Source organism: Rhineura floridana, chromosome 6 (assembly GCF_030035675.1).
Source record: "Rhineura floridana isolate rRhiFlo1 chromosome 6, rRhiFlo1.hap2, whole genome shotgun sequence".
NCBI lineage: Eukaryota > Metazoa > Chordata > Lepidosauria > Squamata > Rhineuridae > Rhineura > Rhineura floridana.
Window position 1 is genome coordinate 115,273,261 of NC_084485.1, and position 23,242 is coordinate 115,296,502.

General features: G+C 41.8%; 1 protein-coding gene across 1 annotated transcript; it reads right to left on the reverse strand.

Annotated features, from left to right (window-relative positions):
• Positions 1-15,125: 15,125 nt before the first annotated feature.
• On the reverse strand, positions 15,126-22,761 carry C6H1orf52 (chromosome 6 C1orf52 homolog). The gene is made up of 4 exons (XM_061633529.1): positions 22,685-22,761; positions 20,423-20,820; positions 18,401-18,614; positions 15,126-15,716 (listed from the first exon to the last, which is right to left on the reverse strand). The coding sequence occupies exons 1-4, from the start codon at positions 22,758-22,760 to the stop codon at positions 15,634-15,636; spliced, it is 771 nt and encodes a 256-aa protein (XP_061489513.1). The 5' UTR covers position 22,761; the 3' UTR covers positions 15,126-15,633.
• Positions 22,762-23,242: the final 481 nt, after the last annotated feature.

Sequence of the window (23,242 nt, forward strand, 5' to 3'; positions counted from 1 at the left end):
TGTTGCTAAGGTCATGCCTATGCTACTCTGAGTTGCCACATATAGTACTAGGGAATGGTCCTGTGCTTTTAAAAGCTGCATAAAAGGAGAAGGCTGAACAGCAAAGTGTCTGTTATCAGAGCCCGCAGTGCTCTGGAAGGCAGTACCTATCAAAAATCTCCCTTTCTGTATAACCATTAAAAGCGTTTGAGCTCTGGTTTCTTTTACTGACTGTAGCTTCCTAAATATATGGGAATTAATGAATTAAAACTTTTCTGCATAAGCAGCTCTTACATCACTACAATAGAACAGAGTCACAATAGAATCAGTCAAACATCAGGATTTATAACCTGGCTGTGCCTAGTTGTTCTTTTTAATTTTGCTCATTTTATCTGTATTTTTTAAAAAACAGTTATGAATAAGAAATGTGGGGGAGATGCCCCTGTGATTCCATCCTAAGCACTAAAATGTATCCAGCTGGCCCTTTTGTGCATGTGTGTGAAGACACACACATACACGTCCTGTGCTTTTGCTCCCCAGAATCCTCACAGTAAGCCTGTTCTTCAGATGATGATTGCTGTTGAGCAGTATTGGAGATCAAAGATATTCAAAATATTTGCATTCCTCCCCTGGATAAAAGCTCTGGTTTATTCTAATCTCTGCTCCAATAGTTTGATTTCCCAGGCATCTCTCGTCATAATCTTTCCTATTCATTCCTAAAGTAATGGCAACACTTTAGTGTGATGTTTGAAAAAGGGGGAAATGCCACATAATTGGGGATGTGCAGTAATCTCTGTTTATAAACTAATATGCTATTTGAAGGATTAGGGCTGCAGTCCAGAAACCAGGAACTCACAAATAGTCCATTTGGCTTCACTGGTGAATAGCTTGTTTCAGGCTTGCAACAGCTGGAATATTTTTAGAACTTCTGTTAATCCTAATAACTGAAACCTGTTTCATAAGTAGAAAAAAACCCTTCTCCCTTTCTGGATAAAGATGGAAATGAATGAGTTAGGAAACACTGACAGTTTTTAAATGATTTCTTATCTATTATCTAAAGCACATGTGATTGCTTCTAGTGCTGTTTTTACTTTTTGGCTGGTATTCCCATTTTTCTCTTTCATAAGGAAGATTTCAGCAAATTATTAAGTGCTTAACATTTTCAATATTTATAGACACATACACACAACCAATACTTTGATGGCTTACCTATAATCATGGATATCGTTAGGGGGGTGGCCTAAGGGGCCTGAGCCTCGGGTCTTTTGCACTGAACCCCGGGTTTCCTGCCTGTTCCCTCCATTTTAAGAGTGTTTGTAAATTTTACTTTGCCCTCAGGATAGGTGTGCACACCTTAGGGAGACCTCAGCCACCTGCCATCTTAATTTGTCCAGAGGCCTCTCTCTCTATAAATTAGCATTTGCCCTTGCTACATATGAGCGTACCTGCTATAAACACCAACTTCATCTGGATACATATTTGGACATTTGGATGGCATATATTGATCTATATGTGCAAGCTAAATGGATGTATAGATGTTTTGTTAATGTGAGCTCACAGGGTTCCCCCACCCCCATCTTTCTTTCTTTTTGTCTGATTGTTTAGGAAGTTCAAGAAACTTCCAGGGTGGGGTGGGGAGGTGAGATCAGATGCATTATACTAGAGAAAAAAGAAGTTGCCTAGTTTTCCAAGAATGAGTGACTATTCTTACAGACATGTTAGCACATCGGAGGTGTGCATACAGTATAGGAAATAGCTGGTTGCAGACACTCACAAATGCCATGTTCTGGGTTAAGATCACAGCACATGGCATCTGCAGGAGCCCCCAATCAGCTTTGATAAAGGATGAAGCCGATGGAAGTTGACACAGAGTTGGCTTTTTCCATGGCTGCTATATCCTACAATCATTGCATAACTTGGCTCTGAGTGTGGCTGGCACTGACAGTAACAACAAAATGCTAGAAGGGAAGGAACATACGTATATCCCAGATGTGGAGTCCGTGCACTCTTCAAAGCAAGGTGTGGCAGAGCTCCATCTCTGGTGGTGTCAGGGCTCAAAGGGATTCCAAAACAACAGTGCAGCAGGTAGGTACTAGGCATAAAAGGTTTGGAAATTCCTGCAATACAAAGAGCCATAAGAAAAATGCAGAACTTATTGTTTTATGCTGATGAGCTTTCATCCTGCTTGGGTTTTTACACCTCTAAGCACTTAATTCTAATCATATTCCAGTTATATCACATGATTATTGAGAACTGCAGGCTGTACTGTGATAAGAGGCAATCTCTACGTTGCAGTCATTTTGACTTGATGTTGCTGCATACCTGTGTGATGGATGGGTCCCTGTTTGGGCACCTATTAGCAGGTCAAAGCCTGCAGGCCTTGAAAGGAAGAATCTTGAAGAGACACAAACACAACTGTCTTAGGCAGCTATAACCTGCTGAACCTGTTTTGTAGCTTCCCTCCTACTAACTGTTGGAGCAGACAGGTAAGACCTCTGCCATTAAAAAAAACTGAAATAGCAAATGTGGCTTTTGAAAACTTTTAAATAATTTTTTTTTAAAGGTTATATGTTTTAGACAAATCTGGATGATGGTTTGAGAGGAAATAATGTAGATAAACCATGTAAGAAATGTTTTGCTTTCAGCTGGAGAACATTCAAGTGAGACAACCATTTTTACAACCAATTCAGACATGGTTTTCCATGAATAGACTTGCCTCTATGTAGCCTAAGCTTATGAATGGGTAGTTCAAAGCTACAGTTTAAATGATCTTCATTAATATTGATCTTGCTCCCCATCCTACGAAGTCTATAGAGCACAATCATGCCCCTTCTCTTAACCTCTCTTTATAATTAAACCCACTTTCTCCAATGTGATTAATTTCTTTAAGGTTTTGCCCTCCATGTTCTACAATATGATTCTGAAACAGCATAATGTTCCAGGCTCCGAGAAGTGAGCATACATGGTTGTTTTTTGTGTGTGCAATGAATGCTAGTATCGGTATGGAAAAACACAACTCCTTAGAGGTTATTTATTTATTTAAACAATTTATATCCCGCCCTAGTTCATAGAATTCAGGGCGGCGAACAAATAAGACAAGTCTAATACAATCCGATATAAAATTAATAAAAATAAAACAATTCAAATATTAACTATAAAAGCTTGACGAAACAAAAATGTTTTTAACTGACGACGAAAATCCGTGAGTGAGGGAGAACATCGGATGTCTGGTGGCAGGTTATTCCATAAGAGGGGAGCTATGGTCGAGAAGGCTTTGTTCCTAGTGTTGGAATGGCGAATTAAAAAGGTAGAGGGAATAATAAGAGAGTGTTCGAAGAATACTCTTGTCGGTCGCTGAGATTTATACTCCAGAATACGGTTTGATAGATATGTTGAAGCTAATCCATGTAGAACCTTGAAAGTTAATACCAAGATTTTAAACTGGTGACGAAATGAAATCGGTAGCCAATGAAGTTGATAGAGAAGAGGTGTGGTATGCATTTGTGGGCCAGCTCCAGTCAGCATTCTGGCCGCCGCTCTCTGTACCAGCTTAAGCGGACGGAGTGATCTTGCAGATAGTCCAATATAAAGAGAATTACAATAATCCAATCTAGAGGTCACAAGGGCCTGTTAGACTTCTTAAAGCATGTTCCTGATAGGGAATTACTCCCAAGAGGAATCAGAGGTGGGAAACATTTTTAGCCCAAGGACCACATTTGATTCTGGACAACCTTCTGAGGGCCACATGCCAGAGATGGGTGAGGCGGCCAGAGGCAAAAGCGGATAGAGCAACATATGTACATTTTACCCTTGTACGGTAGGCTAATTTCTGCACACACTCACACACCCCTCTCTATCCTCCATCCAGATAAGCAAAAGGCATTATCAGCTCAAGGACATATTCCACACAAAGCATTCAGGTCCAAAGCAGGGCCAGTGAGGGGTGTGGTCAGGGGAGTGTTCTGAGGGCCTAATATAGAGGCCTGGAGGCCCCAGGCCTGAGGTTCCCCACCCCTTTATTAGATAATGAAAAGCATGAGACATAAATGGCTTCTATAGATTTATTACTCGATGATACTGAAAACAGAGTTTCTTAATCAACTAAAATGTTGCGTATACTAAAGCAAGATTTATAGACTGCTTAGAATCATAGAACTGTAGAGTTGGAAGGGGCCTTTAAGGCCATCAAGTCAAACTCCCTGCTCAATGCAGGAATCCAAATTAAAGCATATCCAGCAGGTGCCTCTTGAATGCCTCCAGTGTTGGAGAGCCCACCATCTCCCTAGGTAATTGGTTCCACTGTCATACCGCTTTAACAGTTACAAAGTTTTTCCTGATGTTCAGTCAAAATCTGGCTGCCTGCAACTTGAGCCCATTATTCCGTGTCCTGCACTCTGGGACGATCGAGAAGAGATCCCGGCCCTCCTCTGTGTGACAACTTTTCATGTACTTGAAGAGTGCTATCATATCTCCCCTTAGCCTTCTCTTCTCAAGGCTAAACATGACCAGTTCTTTCACTCGCTCCTCGTAAGGCTTGGTTTCTAGTCACCTGATCATCCTTAATGCCCTCCTCTGAACCTGTTCCAGTTTGTCTGCATTCTTCTTAAAGTGTGGTGTCCAGAACTGAACGCAGTACTCAAGATGAGGCCTAACCAGTGCCAAATAGAAGGGAACCAACACTTCACATGATTTGGAAAATATACTTCTGTTAATGTAGCCTAAAATAGCATTTGCCTGTTTTTGCAGCCACATCACACTGTTGGCTCATATTCAGCTTGTGATCAACAACAATCCCAAGATCCTTCTTGCATGTAGTATTGCTGAGTCAAGTGTCCCCCATCTTATAACCGTGCATTTGGTTTCTTTTTCTTAGGTGTAGAACTTTGCACTTATCCCTGTTAAATGTTATTCTGTTGATTTCAGCCCAATGCTCCTGCCTATCAAGATCCCTTTGAATGTTTTCTGTCTTCCAAACTATCCCTCCCAATTTTGCATCATCTGCAAATTTGATAAGCATTTCCTGCACCTCTTCATGCAAGTAATTAATAAAAATGTTGAAGAGCACTGGGTCCAGGACCTAGCCCTGACTTAATGAAAAAAAATGTCTAAGTGGTTTACATAATTATATAAGATTTTTGTTTTTTGAAAAACCCACACACAATGAAAACAGATTTAAAACAGATGACAAAATTATCAAAATATAGATAAAATAGTTTTTAAAATGTACCCCAGTTAATTAATGCAAGGACTTAAAAGAACTGTACTGCGCACCATCAAACCTACCATGGTGGAGAAGACTGGGACCAGGAGACCTAACAGATGCTAACTGTGGATGGGCATCTTCAAGGCCTGTGGTTGCCTTTCTTTTGGGTCAGCTTCTTCATATTTAAACCAGACAGCTCTTCTGATAGCATGTTCCTTAAAACAGAGGGCTATCTTAGGACACATGGCCGCCCCACAACTAGGCATTACATTATTCCCATTGTTTGCTTTTGAATGTCTGATTTTTAAAAAAAGATAAATACCTGCACAGGGGAGAGCAAGCCAGATCAGGTCCATGGCATTGGAGGAGGGGGAGATTTAACCCTTTGTCCCCATTATGATCCTGCTCTGAATTGGGGGGGCCTGTGTCTGCTGTTTGCAATGGGAGGAAAGCTCCCAATGATGCTTAAATCTCAATGATTTCAATGGGAACTGAGTGTGACTAACCTACCAACCCACTGGTTTATTTATTTCGTTATTGCTGAAGGAATTTAACAGCTGCATTTCAAGCATTTTAAGCCACAGGACAAGCAATTATGGACTTCAGTCAACAAATTTATAATTTTCTGTCCTTCAGGACCCCTTGTGTGGAAAAACTCATTACTGCATTTTTGCTCTTAAGAGTGCACATTGCTCATCAAATGAGACAGATACATTGCTGACATGCAACTCCCAAATGCCAATCCCCAAACACAAGGTCCAAGCACAATATTACTTCTGTGCAATGAGAAAGTGGAGGGGGGGAATCACAAGGTTTGGGGTATTATTAGATGCAGAAAGTTCTTAGCCAGCCAGAGCAAGTCTCCATGTACCACACTCTTTGTCCACTGGGGTGACACCCTAACCCCTAGCAGGACATTCGATATACCAAAATGTATGTAATTCCATCTGCTGGCTGAGCATGTTCTTCTGCTTCAACTGTTCTCCATCCTGGCAGGAAAAAGGTTGCTGAGCCATGCCCGCCCCCCCTCAGTTTAGACTCTGTGTCGGAGATGGAGAGGAGCGGTATGGAACAGCTTCAAAGAGGAGCACTGGAAGGAGAAACCATTTCCCACCTTGGAGAAGGTCTGCTCTTACCAAACATCAGCTGATGGGCAATTGGGAGCGTATCTTGCTCCATCAAAGGAACAATTGGGAGCCCACTTTAAGCTCCTGATTTTTCCTTTGAGGCCCCACCCTTACGAATGATGTCAGGTGTAGAGTACATGGACGTTGCTTCCCCAAAACGGTCTGGTCAGTCCGTTGGGGATGTCTGGCAGGCCACATTTGGCCCATAGGCTGGAGGTTCCCCACCCCTGCTGTAACTCCACCCTCCATTATTTCGTCTTATTCACAAAGAACAATTCAAGCAATGGTTTTTTCAGCAAGCATCAGAATGGCTGCACCCACAGCTCAGCTGCTGTTTCTGATGGACGCCTCTCCCTAGTCTCTGTCCCGCCACTGTGGGCAAACAACTGGGGGTTGGCTCCAGAGGGACATCGGAAGCACAGTTCTCTTGCAGTCTTACTGTTTCTCCTTGTGCTCTGCCTCTTAGCAGAGGCCAAGTGTGGGGAACCTTTCTTCCTCAAAGAGCTGAATTCCACCAGGGGCAAGGAAGAGGTCATGGAAGTGCATGTCCACAGTCATCAAGGCTACAACACCCCATTCACAAGTACACATTACACACCACATTCTCTCTCCCGCATTCACACAAACAGCATCAGGAAAAATGTAAATGAGGCTTGAGATGGAGAGCTCACCTGCACTATGCATATATGTGGTGTTTCCTGTTCATCTTCTTTCTGACCCTCAGAGACTTACAATTTTTTTTATTTCAATTACGTGAATCCCACTTGCTCCTACTGTCTGGGCTTCGAGTACCAGTCAAACGAAAGGAATGGGAGTTCTCTTCCCCTTGTGTTCCAGTTTCCTCATTTTTTGGTACTTCTCTCAAATTCCTGAGAGCCAGTGTGGTGTAGTGGTTAAGGTGTTGGTCTACGACCTGGGAGACCAGGGTTTGAATCCCCACACAGCCATGAAGCTCACTGGGTGACCTTGGGCCAGTCACTGCCTCTTAGCCTCAGAGGAAGGTAATGGTACCCCCTCTGAATACCATTTACCATGAAAATCCTATTCATAGGGTCGCCCATAAGTTGGAATCGACTTGAAGGCAGTCCATTTCCTTTTTGTCTCAAATTCCTTTCCCTCTCCAACTACAAAAGAGGGCTTGAGTTGCTTTCAGCTAAGTTTATCTTGTTCCAAGACTGCTCAAGTAGCCAAACGGAATTTTTTGCGAGGGTTGTAGAAAGAAAACAAAAAGAGAGGCAGCTGCTTGTTCATATGTTCATTGTCAGACCAGCAGACACAAAGGAATCATCACCTTACCACAGTCAGAGTGAAGTCTCTGGCATTGGTTTGTTGAGGAATGCAGGAAAATCATGCTAGAATCCAACACAGCACAGCCTGGTGCTCACCCTCCCAAATCAACCGGATCCTTTGAGTGTTCCTGATGAATGCTCAAAACCCTTGAAGGACTGTTTTGAACAGTCAAAAGAAATACTTGAAGAACTCAAAGGATGCTGGCCCTACACTGCCAGCCTCCCACCCCTGGTAAAAAAAATCGCACTGGGGAAAAGGTACACAGGAACACTGGAAGTTGCCTCATTAATTCATTCAATTTTTATCCCACTCTTCCTTCTAAAAGGCACCCAGGGGAGCAAACAAGGGATAAACAATAATTAAAAAAAAATTCCAATACAGAAGCAGACTAGATAAAGGTATCTACTTAAAAGATTGTTGGAATAGGAAGGTCTTCAGGAGAAATAAAAAAGACAACAGAGATGGTGCCTGTCTAATATTTAAGGGGAGAGAATTTCAGAGAGTGTCACAACACTAAAGGCCCAGTTCCTATACTGTGCGGAATGGACCTCCTGGTAAGATGGTGTCGGAAGGAGGCCCTCACCTGCAGAGCACAGTGATCAACTGAGTATATAAGGGGTAAGACGATCTTTCAGGTATCCTGGTCCCAAGCTGCATGGAGTTTTATACAAGCAGCACCTTGAACTTTCACCAAGTTAGACCATTAGTCCATCTCTAGTGCATTGTTATTGATGCTGACTGGCAGTGACCTTCCAGGGTTTCAGAGAAGGAACATTCCCTGTCCTACCTAGAGATGCAGAGAATTGAACCTAGGACCTTCTTCATGAAAAGCAGGTACTCTGCCACTGAGCTATGGCCCTTCCCCTGCAGCAGATGAAGATAGGAGGGGGCCAGTGGGCATAGTTTGCTGACATCATCTATTGCCACTGGGCATCAGTGATCTCTGAGAAGACCATGAGTCCTGACAGAAGGATTTTAGCAGTGTCACCTGCATGAAGAGGCCAAATCTTCCATCTCTGCTAGCATCCTCTACTGATGGCTCCCCCATTCCCTTTCTTCAAGGTGGGTTGTATGTGTGTGGTTTTGTCTCTAAGTGACAGGGTAGCTGTAGGGTGGCCACTTACAGGCTGTCAAACAAGAAGATGAAAGAGGGTGCAGATTTGCCTAAATTTTACATATGCTGGTTTATATAGATGCAGGTTTAGAAATAATGACTCCTATTCTATGTGGGGCTCCCATTGCACTGAAAACTATAGTTAGTGTAGAATGCTGCAGCACAATTGCTGACAGGAGTGAGACCCTGTCAACATATTACACCTCTGCTCAGAGTTCTGTGCTGGCTGCAGATTTGTTACTGGGCCAAGTCCAAGGTGTTACTATTAATATATAAAACCCTCAACAGCTTGGGACCAGTTTACTTGAAGGATCACCTTACCCCATATGTGCTCATTTGTCCACTTCAGTCTGTGGAGCTGGTGATTTTCAAAGTGCCACATAATCCCCGTTCTGCATTTGCAAGGAATCAGTCCTTCTGTGTGGCAACATCTACTATTTGGAACTCCCTGCCGACTAATATTAGGCAAGTGATTTTGCTATGCTGTTTTGCCAAGGCTACCCAGGCATCTAACTTTTAACATAAACTTTTACAATGTATAATAGTTTTTAAATGCCTGATTTTATTTATGTAGTGATAAAATTTTATATCAATTGTTTTTAACTGTTGCTTTTGCCAGTATTTTAAACTGCTTAGAAACTTTCTGTTAACAGTATATAAATCGAAATAGAAAAACAACATATCCCACCATACTAGCGAGGAACTGCTTTGGGTCTTGATCTTTAAACTGGACTTGGAGTAGACAGCTCTTCAAATAGGGGACTGTCCACTGTAAAATAGGACACATGGACACCCTAACAGTTGGTGTACAACTAAGAGAATGAGCAGAATTGAGCGAGGGAGAAGGTAGGGCACGGCGAGAGATCAAACTGGTACCAAGGAAGGGGGGGATTTCAAATATTAAATGTGCAGTAATGAGTCAATTCTTTGACTGCAAGCTTCTAGGTTTATTTCTGAAACATCTTTAAACTGTACAATACATTGAGAAAATGACAAATCCCTGCACCCAGGGAGAATTTTCTGACATGGTTGTATATAGAAATACTTGTACACATAAAATAAAAATATAAGCTGAGATGGCCAAAAAGGAGAAGCATCCCAATTTAGTTTTAAATAGAGGTGCTGGCTGCTGCCATCATCAACTCTTTGGTCTGCATGTTGTATTTTGGCCCAAAGTCTTCAGGTTTGTCTGCACCTGGGGGGGACCCAGACAACATACATAGCCCAAAATAAAGAAACAATACTAAAATAAGTGGAAACGCACAGTGCAGGCATACCAAGAAGCAGAGTTTGGAAAAGTTACTTTTTTGAACTACAACTCCCATCAGCCCCAGCCAGCATAGCCACTGGATTGGGCTGATGGGAACTGTAGTTCAAAAAAGTAACTTTTCCAAGCTCTGCTAAGACGTTCTGCCTAAAAGAGGGTATCTGTCAGTATTTGATTTCTTCATACTGTGCAGCACTTAAGCTGCACAACACAAATATGATAAAATACAGATAGTGCTCCCTGTCACCAGCCCTCAGCCAGAGAGCAACAGCAATATAGTAATTATGGTGTTTTTATTGCCTGAAGTAAAAAGAGTCCCCTTGGAGGAACAGCAAGCTATGCCAAACTGTTAAATCCTTCACACTTCAGAACAAATGGATGGAAAGAATGTCCTGAAATGGGGGGAAAAACTGCCACTGCAAGCAAAACAGACTGGCAAGTTTCCAGATATGGATGGACCACAGCTTATTTACACAAAAATTAAGTCGCTTCCAGCTGTCCTCCTCTTGAGCATGCAGGTGCAGCCTCAGCATGCAGCCGTCTTTGATGAGCTCAGCCAATGGTGATGGAGCTTTTCAAGGACTGAGACCTGTGAACTCACCCCATCAGGGCAGAATGATGTGAAGGCACAGCAGAATCATATTTCTCAGCTGTAGCACCTATCCAGAAAGGAGACTTTCAAAACCTCTGCCACCATGTCAAGGATCAAGTGAGCCACTGTGGTGGTACACTTAGAACAGGGGTTCCCAGATTGTGTCCCATGGACCACTAGTGGTCTGCAAGCTTCGTTCAAGTGGGCAACATCATGTGCACATGAAATATTCACATTGATTTTGAATTGTATTTTTATGGCCTCTTTTGTTTTATTATTGTGTTACAAATTGAGTTCTATGGAGTGCAAACTGTAATTCATTAACACACTATATAAGAAATAAAAGAAGCAATAAAATACAATTAAAAATCACACAGCATCGAGCACAGCCCATTACAATTGCTACAACAGGCAGAAAAATCATCAAGTGGTCCATCAAAGAAAAAAAGTTTAGGAACCACTGACCTAGAGCTTAAGGTTTGGATATGGATCCTTCATGCCTGAAGCATTGCTCAGCTGTGAAGCTCACGTCATAGCCTTGGGTTGTATTGAACGCAGCACTAAGCCTTCCTTCAGCAGCACAAGGATTTCTCCTTGCACAACAAAACACTCTTCCTGTCTCCCCCTCCACACCCCCTAAATTTGTTCTGAGTTTTTTCCCCATCCCTCCAGAGTACATTTGGGGATGATGCAAGGCACTGGGGGGGGAGGTGTGCGCCAGCCCAACTTTTTCGTTGAATACCATCCCTTGTCTTTCAGCCTAACCTACCTCTGAAGACCTTAAACGTGGTCTGGTAGCATATTGGCAGTCAGTGCATGTTATATGTTGTCAACAGGGCCCTTTCAGCAGATTTCTGCACCAGCTGTACCTTCTGGATCAGCCTTAAGAAAAGTTCCTCTTTGATGGAAGTAGCTGAGCAGATCCTCCCTAGCCTTGCTTCCAGCATCATGCTGTCCACACACATGCATCTTTTGCATGTCCTTGTACTGTGCTGGATTGCTGCACCAGTGTGACATCTTAGATGATGGGATATAGTAATGCAAAATCACAAGCCGTGAAATTGCACTAGTCAATGCACCTGGTAACTTTTGGGTTTGTGGACAAAGGCAGACCTCAAGATTGGAGTGGCTGGTCAGATCCAGGTGGCAGTACACAGTTGGAGCAAGCTCAGAACCAATTATGGATCCAGTGCCTGAAACAATGATAGCAAAAAAGAAATACTAATATTTCCATTGTTGTTAGAGTAGTGCTAGTTCCCAGGATATGGTTCAGGACAACCTTACCCCTCTCAGTGACTATTAAATGAGCCATGGTTACTTTAAGAAATTGTCAACAATGTTGCTGACATTTTAATTGTTGTGTTTTCTTTTGGCTTAATTGTGTTTATAAGGAGTCAAACAGAGAGAGAGATACAAAATAAAAATGTTTAGTTAATGAATGGATGTATTTAGTCCTGGCCTACTTAATAGCAGCCACAATACACATATAAATATGTTAAATAACCTGATACAATTCAGTTTTATTGATTTCAGGAGTGACCAGATTGGTTTAAATCTAAATCTAGTCCATGGTTCTGACAAAGAGAGATTTGTCCAACATTCCATAGTTGCTTCTTGGGACATCTGGTAAGACATTCACAATTGCCCTAGGGGGTGCACTGCTTTCATTAACCTTTGGCCTTTAAGTCACAGAGGCAGTTTCTCTCACACATATTTCATTCCATCGCCCAAGACAATTTTACTCCAGGCCTCCCTAGGTGAGAGAACCAAAGTGTGCCAAGTGAATGGACAGCTAAGAAATTGAAAGGGGTGGCAGGGGGAGGGAATCCCCAATGAACAAAATTTGGATTAAATATTTTGAAGCTGAAAGAAAACTGGATTCAAAGCTATCCATAATCAGACTGTACATTTCTTTCAAGTGTTTGCTCCACTTCAGACTTTGGATGCTCTAGCTCAGTAAATTGCACAAAACGTTTGTGCAGGAGAAATAATCACGAATTACTCTTTGTGAGCACCTCTTCCTTTCACTAATATTGGCTTCATAAGTATCCCTGTGTGCCCTGACACAGAAAACAAGATGTAAATAAGGAACTGAACCACCAAATACCATTTTCAACCTCCACAAATAACTATAACCTACAAATGACATGGCTATCTCAACATATTTCTTGGGTGAAGAAATACAAACACAGCCGTTTGAGACACACAAAAGCCATTGCAGGCAACTGGCTAGAACAAACAAAAATGGAACATAGCAAAGACAGCTAAACAGAAACAACAGCTTTAGGTCAGACAGAGCACGTATTCAAGACAGCAGGTGTGTACTTTCAACAAGGAGTTAGTTGACTGGAAAGTTCTTTTCCTCCCCTCAATCAAAACAAATGCCTACCCTGTTAAAAGTTCAGCTTCAAACATAAAACATTATTAACTTATCACCTCCTAGTGGACTCTCAAGGAAGTTCAGAATGAAAACTTTGCAAATATCCTATTTCCTGGCCAAACTGTCTCAATTCTTTGCTTATTAATTTCTGGTATTTTATTTAGTGATTTGGCCTGCAGTTTGCAGCATTACAACTCTAAGTGGCTCACACCTTAGCATATTGCAAGCTAGACTGCTGTTGGAGTGTAACAGGGAACAGGGGCTTAGGGAGCTGCCTTCTACAAGGTCACACAATTGGTCTGTTTAGCTCAAAATTGTCTACTACACTGACGGGCAAAAGCTCTCCAGGGCTTCAGACAAACATCTTTCTTAATTCTACCTAGAGATGTTAAGAATTGAATCCGGGACCTTTTGTAGGCAAAGTATGTGCTCTTAGAGTTACGCCTAGCACATCGACAGTATCTAGAGCCTCCTTTTCTTGTCTGAGTGGGGAGAGAAGTTTGCTTTCCAAGCTGATTGGCGATTCTCATTGATGCCTGAAAGAACACATCCAGGTTATTTATTACAGTTATTGTTCTCCCAGAACACAGACTGCTCCAGGACAACATCTGTCACTTACAAACACACTGAGCACAAGCAGTTAGAATTTCTGTGTAAGCCAAAGCTCCCACGTCAGCTGTTAGAAGTCAAACCAGTTTTATCTATCCTCCTTTCAGCAGAGGCATATGCTACATGAATGAGCAGCACCTCTTAGACAGACACCAGATTAGCATTTCCTCTTACTCCTGTGTACCAGATGGAGGAGGGATTGTGTATTCATTATGACAAATACTTGCTAGAGCAGACAAAGAATTGCAATTCAAGTGCAGAATTTTAAACTGCTAAAATGTCACAGGTACCAAACAATGACAAAAAAAAAAATTCGGTCCACGCAGCTAAGTCTCTTAAAAATACAAACTATAGGAACAATTTCCTGCCACCTTCTATTCAATGCCACAAGAGTATAGCATGGGCAGAATTTGCTTTTGGTTTGAAGTTCTAACAGTAGTTAGAACTGGATTTGGTTGGCGGTCCCGATCCAGGAGTGTCCAGCCCTCTGCAGGAGACTTTGACATGTGTACAGGGCCACCCATCAATCTCCTGATGTCATATTGCATCAGGTGATTTTAATTTCAATCCTCAGCAGCCATGGCTTGAATTCAAAATGAACTGAAGTGCCAAACTGACAAAGTGCCGAATTCAAGCCATGACTGCAAAGGAAGAATCAGGAGCATTCTTATAACACGCTCCTGATTCTTCCTTTTGAATTCAGCTTCACTGCAGCTTTATCTGTCTTGCACCTGACATTATATGAGACAGGTAGATGTTATCTTGGCCAAAAAGGCCTTCTGGGCTAAATGAGGAGGACCTGGTAGGCCTAATTTAAGGCTGCAGGCTGTAGGTTCCTCACCACTGTACTATAGTCTGGATGTAAGGAGCCCAATCTTTGATCAGCTTCATCACCTGCCTTCAAAAGAAAAATCCTGTAAAACCCATGCGACTCAGAGATAACAGAAATCTAAGCAAAAAAGTTATTCTTTTTGAATGGTTTTGAGTAATCTGGGTTTCAACCCTACTCAGGACAAAGTGTAACTATTGTCTGATTTTGTCAACATATAATCTGTCTCACCTTCCTGGTTCTCAGAAAAGAACACACAGGCATGTTATAAGAACAGTTGTTGCAGCGAACACAGAAACTACAAAAGCTTGCAACACCATTTTAGACAACTAGTTGGTTAAAATCAAACAAAGCAAGGCAGGGCTACCTACCATTAGAGAGGGTGAGGCAACAGCTTTTGGGGTACCAATTATCAGTTATTTTAGAATACTATTGTGTGTTTGTCAAACATCCTGCTGCTTTCTTGATTGTGTCCTAACAATGAGCTTTGTTATAAAGTCCAATACATTTTTGGAGTCTGAGACAGAAAATCCAGATGGCATCTCCATGGTGGTAAAAATGTACAATGGTACATGTACAATTCACCAGGTCTAGAGATTTTTTTATACTAAAATCAAATTCAATGCTTTGTGTGACTCAATACAGACACCTTTGATTTCTAGTACTACAAAGAGAAAAATGTGGAGTGTTTCTACTTTGTGAATTTAGTCAGATTTGTAGTAAGGCCACTGGATATGCTTCCAAACATATAGTTTTATTTTAGTGACCTATTTACATACTTTACATACATTTCAAAATAGTATCACTATAACCACAGTACACTGCTTAAAACTCCCCCCCTAAAAATGTCATTTCTTGATTTGAAAAAAACAAAAATCTTCTACCGTAATGGTAGTTCAGTAAACAATTCTCACATTTTTCAGTTTCATGGATGTACAGAACACTGTGAAGTTCCATAGTCTGCATTACCACAAATATTTACCACAATATTCTAAAAAGTTGGGTATGAGTTAAAATAGTTCTAATTAAAACATTGTGGGTTTATGGATATGACATCTAAAACAATACCAATCAATACATTCCAGAATTTCCTCTATGATAAATATGTCACACACATTACAGACTTAGCTATGCTATATTGTTGGCAATACCTTTCCCCCCTGCTCCAGCAGTGAAATCAAGGTTCAGCAGCTGTCCTACATGTTCAGTGACAACCCTTTTAGCAGTGAAACTTTTGTCCAATTCATTGCTGTTGCTTCTTCTTCATCTGCTCCTCAGGGTCTAGCTTGCGTTTCTTAAATGAAACTGGTTCATCTTTTTCATCATCTTCAAATAAAAAAATATTTGTAAATACAAGTGTATGTATAAACTTAAGATTCCAAAAGCCACATATAAAAAACCTGGTTTCAATTTATCAGAATGATTGATTAATTCAGTACAGATATGAAGTTTAGCTTGACAAGAATTTCAGGATTCCTACCAATTAGCTTGAGTCAGCAGCGTGACGCAATTGCAAGAGAGACTAATGCTATTTTAGACTGCATGAATAGAACCAAAGTTTCCAAGTCACAGGAAGTAACAGTTCCTTATATATTTATTCATTTTTGCACTAGTCTGACCTTGTCTACAGTACTGTACCCAGTTCTTGACATCACATTATAAAAGCAGAATAAAGACTGGTTCAGAAGGTGGCAAAAAATGAGCAGAGGTATAGAAAACAAATCCTATTAGTAAAAGTTGAGGCAATTGGATATTTTTAGTCTGGAGAAAATTGAGGGGGGACATGATCACTCTCTTCAAGTACCGAAGGGCTTGTTTTCTGATTCACCCAAAGGCAAAACTAGCTCTAATGGGCTTAAGTTACAGGTGGGAATATTTTTTGGCTGAACATCAGGTTACATTTTTTAAGTAAGAGCATTTATTTAGGGTGGTGATGGGCGCTCTCTCACTGGAGATTTTCAAGCATAGGTTCTTTAGCTTTGGGTTTCCAGCATCAAACAAAAGGTTGGGCCTATAAGGCCCCTTTAATTCTAGTTTGATGATTATATATGTAGCTTGGCCTTTAAAAAAATGCAGTTTCACTTAAGTATAAAACTGACCAATTTCAAAGCATCAGCTCAGCTGCCTTTGGACAGCAGACCAGAGGCAAAAACTATGTTTTAAGGTTTTTTTAAAAAAGAGTTTGGTACAGGTAGGAGGGAGCTGGCAAATCTCTGTGGCCAACAAGGGTCCCAAGTCTCATAGTTTTTACTTGTCAGCAACACCTATTAAGCCAGGAGCTGAATGGAGGTAAAATTTAATATATTAAACACCCAAATCAAAGTTTGCAGCCCTAATAAGAACACGTAAACATAGCACAATGGAACTGAAATGAGACTGAAGGAAAATTCAATAGTCTTGTAAAAGAAGTTCTAGAATAAAGCCACAAACTACCCTGACTAGCGCATGGGGGGATGGGTGGGCCAAAAACATTTATATAAACAAAGCATCTAAATGTAGAAAATTAGAGCCATGTTTTTTTGAAAAAGGGAAAACGCACAACTGATTAGATGTATTTCAAGCCTCTGGAGTTATACTTTTAAATGGTAGGCAAACAAAGAGTACATACTGAAGCAAAGGTCCAGAAGAGATTTAAAAAAGAACAAATTGACGTATTTATTGAAAGTAACAACATCCTAAAGTGATTTAAGTGACACAAACTCAGAGTTAGTATCAGAATATTCACAGATGGCCCTGAAGAAGCAGCTACTTAAAATGTTTTTTAAAAACTATTTCCCAAGATTACACATTCATTCAATAAAGAAACAGTACACCAAGAGCATCGGTAGAGCACCAGACAAAAGTGGTTTTGAATGTTATGGAAGGGAAGGGGGAAGAGGAGAAATAAAAACTATAGTCTGAAGGCACATGAAGTTACCCCCCTTACTGACGCTAAGCAAGTCTGGAGCTGGTTCCGGTATGGGTGACTACCTGGGGACCACATGTATGCCATCTTGCAGGGCCGGCTCCAGGCATGCTGGGGCCCTTGGGCACCAGCCTGCCCTGGGCCCCTCTGCTCCCCTTCTGTGATCCGCGGAAGCAGCCGCAGGAGGGATTGCAGGACAGCAGCTTCTGAGCTGCCCACCATACCCCCCGCTTCACCCACCTTTCTCTCCGCTGTTTTTTGCGGCTGCCTGCACTGCGCGCGCAAGGTTTGCCATCAATCAAGATGGAGGCCAATGTTTCCCTAAGGGGCTGAAGCCTCTGCTGCCATCTTGGTTGATGGCAGCAATGCACGTGTGTAGCACACATGCGTGCCATCAACCAAGATGGAGGCAGAGGCTTCAGCCCCTTAGGGAAACCTCAACTGCCATCTTGATTGATGGCAAACTGCAAAAAACAGCAGAGAGAAAGGTAGGTGAAGTGGGGGGATGGTGGGTGGTTTGGAAGCTCTTGTCCCATGATCCGCTGCTCCTGTCCTGTTTCCGCGGATCGCAGAAGGGCAGCAGAGAGGCCCCTGTAGTTCCAGGGGCCCTCGGGCCAGTGCCCCACCTGGCCACCCTTTAGAACCGGCCCTGCCATCTTGGATTCCAAATTAATAAAAGAAGTCTTGTATTTCCCCAGCATTGTTTCACTATATTGTTCAAAATTGCTCTCATATGGGGGGGGGAATGCAAAGTCCTATTATGGGCAATAAAGAGAAGCATACAAAAATAGGAAACACTTTGTATTTCCTGTACCCTATGTTTCATAACAAATGATTAAAACTACTCTCAGGTTTTAGACAATCATAGGAAAAACCATGCTACCTTTAATATGTGCATCATATAAAAAGCCATGGGATGCATTGATGGCTAAAATTATGTTTGGATTCAAAACTATACTACAGAAAATGGGATCAATGGAAAATAGAAATATCAAATTGTGGTAAGCAAACTTTCAAAAGGGAAGAATAATTTGCATTAGTATTCACATACAAAGAAAACTCAGGAGTTGTGCATTTTCTTAGCCATCAAATCAGATGGGATTACCTGATTCTACTTGCTCTTGCTCCTCTTCTGCTGCTGGTAAGAAGTTAACTTTGTTTGTGTGCCTTGGAGCATCATCACCATTATCTTCATACATATTAGACCATTTGATTGCCATATCAAGCTCAGGAGGCGGCGGTGGCTTTGTTTCTTTGACACTGTAAGTCTCAGGGGGTGGCACAGCATGTGTAGTCCATGCCTTGAACTCCTTTGGAGGCTGTTGGAATGAATACACTGGATTAAAATACTGCGTTGTCAGAAGATCAACTGCAGAGGCGTGTCTTGTACCACATTTTAAAGACATAGATGTGATCAAGGATATAAGCTGATCCTGTATCTGAAAATATATCCAACTTCTAATAAATGACAGTGTCATTGAAGACTTAATAAAGCAGCACATCTTCAGTTCCACAGCCACTTAGAATTGAAAATGGTTTAACCAAACAAGGTAAGCCACTTGTCATAAGGAAAAATGAAGGAGGAAACAATAAGTAACCCTGATCTAGGAGAAAGATTCCATTTTGATCCCAAATAGTATTTCATATTGTGAATACAATAAAGAAAACATATCGACCAAGACTTCAGGGAAGAAGTGACACATTACCACTCAACCCTTGTTAGGCTTTAGAGTAGCCTCTAGGGCAGGGATGGGGAAACTAAGGCCCGCAATATGTTCTTGGACGACAAATCCCATTAGCCCCAGGGATGATGGGAATTGGAGTCCAGTGGAGAACCACAGGTCCCACATCCCTCCCATAGAGGAAACAACAGCACACACACACTGGACATATGTGTCAGGACTGTCAAATGCTTAAATGTTTTAAATCTAAAATATTTAAAACTATGAAGTTATAAAGAGACAAAATGCTGCAGGGGCCATCTCTTTTTATTGTAGGCTGGCAGACTTTCAAAGAGGGGTAGCCAATGCCAGGATGTTTATGTTGTCAGATACTACTTTTTGTGAACAGCCATTGTTATTAATGTAATTAACGCTATTTTTTGCTTTCCCTTTCCTTCTGATCTCACTTTTTAGACACTCTCACCTCTCCAATGTATATGTGCACCTGAAACTCATGATAACATCTGATGAAGCAGACTGTAGTGCACAGAAACTTATGCCATAATAAATGTGTTAGTCTTTAAGGTACCACAAGACTTGTTTTAATCCCCTACTAAACACAGTTGACCTATAGAGCCAAAGTGTTCTGAACAGAGAGAAACCCCTTTATGCTCTAGGTAGCTACAAGGGGATTTTGTTGTTGTTATATGCCTTCAAGTCGATTACGACTTATGGTGGCCTATGAATCTGTGACCTCCAAGAGCATCTATTATAAACTACCCTGTTCAGATCTTGTAAGTTCAGATCTGTGGCTTCCTTTATGGAATCAATCCATCTCATGTTTGGTCTTCTTTTTCTGCTCCCTTCTGTTTTTCCCAGCATTATTGTCTTTTCCAGTGAATCATGTCTTCTCGTTATATGTCCAAAATATGATAACATCAGTTTCATAATTTTAGCTTCTAGTGATAGTTCTGGTTTAATTTGTTCTAACACCCTTATTTGTCTTTTTCGCAGTCCATGGTATGCACAAAGCTCTCCTCCAACACCACATTTCAAATGAGTTGATTTTTCTCTTATCCACTCTTTTCACTGTCCAACTTCCACATCTATACATAGAGATCGGGAATACCAGGGTCTCAAATGCACTTTCAAGCCAGGGTCTCCCGAGGGTCCTAACAAGCCTTTTAGACGAAGGGCCAGCAAAAACAAACTTTTAAAAACTGCCGCACATACCCACAGCCGGAAAAACTACACGCCCTAGCACTCATACACGATGTATACCATTCATACAAAGAAGTCTTTCATGAGTATAACACCTTTGCGTGTCCTCCGTTCGCTGCCCAGTCTCGCTGTTGAAGGAAAGTCAGAAGCGCTTGCTGAGCCACTACCGTTACAGTCGCACCCAAGTACACCACTTCCCTTTCAGGAAACGCTTTCCCTCAGAACTCGCACGCACACACACTAACCTCCTCAGGAGCTCGCACGACCCGACTTTCCCAATCGATCTCCTTGTGCAGAGGGTTATAGAGAAAGGCCGGCCGGTTAACACTGCGGAAAAGCTCGTCGGGCCCGGGCAAGCGCGGCCTCTCCTCAGGGGTCTCCCGCTGCGGATGTTGCGACGATAGTTTGGCCTCCCGCCCTGAGCCAGGCGTTTCTTCGCCTTCGGAATCCGAACCTCCACTCGAGCTGTCGTCGCTGCCGCCGTATGCAGCGAAAAACCCCAGCGGGTCCTTCCCCTCCGCCGCTGCCATGGCAGGGACTGGTGCAGCCGAGACACCAGCCCCACGGAAACGGAGATGCGCAAGGCGGAAGGTTCCGGCGCTGTGGCGTGTGTGGGAAAGCACACTACTCCCACCACCCAGTTCTGAAAAAGATAAGGAGCCCCCCCACCCCGATCACCACAACCTTCACTCGGAATAACTCTCCTCGTCTTAGCAACGTGCTAAGGCAGGAGCGCACCAGCTTCTAGTTTGATTAAACTCAGTTTTGTACTTGATTTATCAATTCCTTCATAATATCCGACAAGTCTCAGGCAGTCCTGCTGCTCTATTAGGAAAAAATGACACTCCAATGTTAACGCTAATTGTATTGAGATCAACGGGGCTTACTCCTAAGTGAGCGTGTGTAGGGTCTCTTTTTCCTCAGAGTAAACGAGCATTTCGTTCAGACGAAATGAATTTTGAACATAAGCTCTCCGGATCAAGCGGTTGGGAAGGGCAAATATTAAATAAAATATTATGTTCAGATGAGAAGGTCGTACACAGCTTATTATGTGACCTACACGTCATTGTTGGTGCGCAGTATTTCAATGCTATTAGGGGAGGCTGCTTTGAAGGGAAGCGCGGTATTTTTCTGTTAGCTGAAAGGAGACATGGGTTTAAAAGGGTTGAGAAACACTAAAGTTTATGGGTTGTATCCGCCAAAGTTCTGCTCAGAGTAGAGCATTTGAAATTTGAAAGCTAGCCATGTCCATTAATTTTCAGTGAGTCTACTCTTGTATTACTAATGTATGCTCCTGAACCCCATAATAAGCAATGGTCTACTCTAGCCCATGTCATATACCTCCATGAGTGGGGGACTCCCTTTTTCAAGATCCACAAATAAATTTGTCCAGTCAACACTTTAGTATATGCCCACAACACTCATAAGTATGTCATGACACAAAATAACAAAAACTAATAAAGAACTACCATACCAGTGTGCATCCCACAATAAGCTTTCAGCCACCCCAAATCATTCACATCTCCAAGAGAGTGTCTTCGGCACAGGACACAGTGAAATAATAGCCAAAATATTTATAAATTACCTTCCACCTGAGTCTCATGGCGATTCATATTATAACTAAAATTAGCTTTAAAAACAGTACAAAAACCTAGCTAAAGATAGGTTTAAGAACAATACAGAAGAAACAGCAGTATAAATATGCAGAAAAGAATAACGACTAGGAGTATTCACTACAAAACAAGCTTCAAACCACTTCATATCCTATACCTACACATCCAGGACAGTGTTCTCTATAAGATGGCATTGAATTGTATTTGGACCAATAATTCCTTTGGGTGTAGGACACTGTCATGTGCCTATGGTCACACCATCAACAGCCAAAATATGTCAAAAAGGATATGGAAGTGGAAGTGTACACTCCAAAATAACCTTTGGGCCACCACAAACCATACACCCGTATCTCCAGGAAAGCGTCCTTTGAAATGACATTAACCGAGTTTCAAACATTCATGCAAATAAAGAACTGGGAGCTAGTAACCAACTTCAGCATTGTTCGTTTGTGGTAGAGGAACTGGGCAGAATGCAATCCTACCTATTCCTCAGGGAAAGCCTTGGGCTGACTTCTGAGTGAACAGACTGCTGTAAGTAAAGCAAAAATGTCAAATCTATTGCTGTGGCACTCTCTGGCATAGTTGCTCTGTTAGTTACATAAAGCAAAGCCTTATCCTTTAGTAGTCAGTTTTCAAGCTTGATCCTATGCATGCCACCATTAGTCAAGTCATAATGTCTTATAATTACGCATTTTATTATGAGAGCCAGTGTGGTGCAGATATAGGATTGGAGAGGGCTAACTTCAAATCCCTAGTGATGGAGCTCATTGAATGACTTTAGACAAGTCACTATCTCTCACCCAAATCTACCTCAAAGAGGTAGCTGTGCTAAGATTGGATTATTACAGTTGTGAATTGTCCCTGCTTCTTTTGCATTCATTTAAGCTTTAATACCTTCATTTTTCAAAGCAGCCACCCCATACTGTATTCTAACACCGATGGCACAAGAGACAGGCTTCTCCCACAACATTTTCCACCATATCTTCCAATAGAAAAAGATGGTCAGAAAAATTATTTCACTGTTAAATTCATTCTTATATAATTGATTCTCAAGGACAACAAAAGCCGGTATTAAAGGAAGGGAGCAAATCTCACCCATCCCCAAATTCATTGATGCACAATCCCAACAAGTCCTCTGGCTAGCATAATTGTGTGGAGCCCCAAAACATTCATGGGAGGATCTAGTCAGACATCCTTTTTCCAACAGTAGCATGCCAGATTTTTCAAGAAGCTCACAAGCTAGGTATGAAAGCAACCAACCTCTTGCTGTACACCCACCCCCTTGCCAGCATCCAGGATGCAGGGTACATGGGCTCTGAACATGGAGATTATTTTTAATTATCACGGTGAATATACAGTGTCTTGTGCTGTTTGGGCTCTGAACATGTTTTATTGTCATGTGTCAACAACTCTTGAGCAATCAACTGCTCACTTAAGACATTAAACAACACT

Coding starts and splice junctions, on each gene's coding strand:
- C6H1orf52 (XM_061633529.1), bottom strand. CDS start 22,760: ATGTTGTGGGAGAAGCCTGTCTCTTGTGCCATCGGTGTTAGAATACAG. Junction 18,615..20,422: donor TCGTGCGAGCTCCTGAGGAG/GTTAGTGTGTGT, acceptor TCATTCCAACAG/CCTCCAAAGGAGTTCAAGGC. Junction 15,717..18,400: donor GCAAGAGCAAGTAGAATCAG/GTAATCCCATCT, acceptor TTTTATTTGAAG/ATGATGAAAAAGATGAACCA.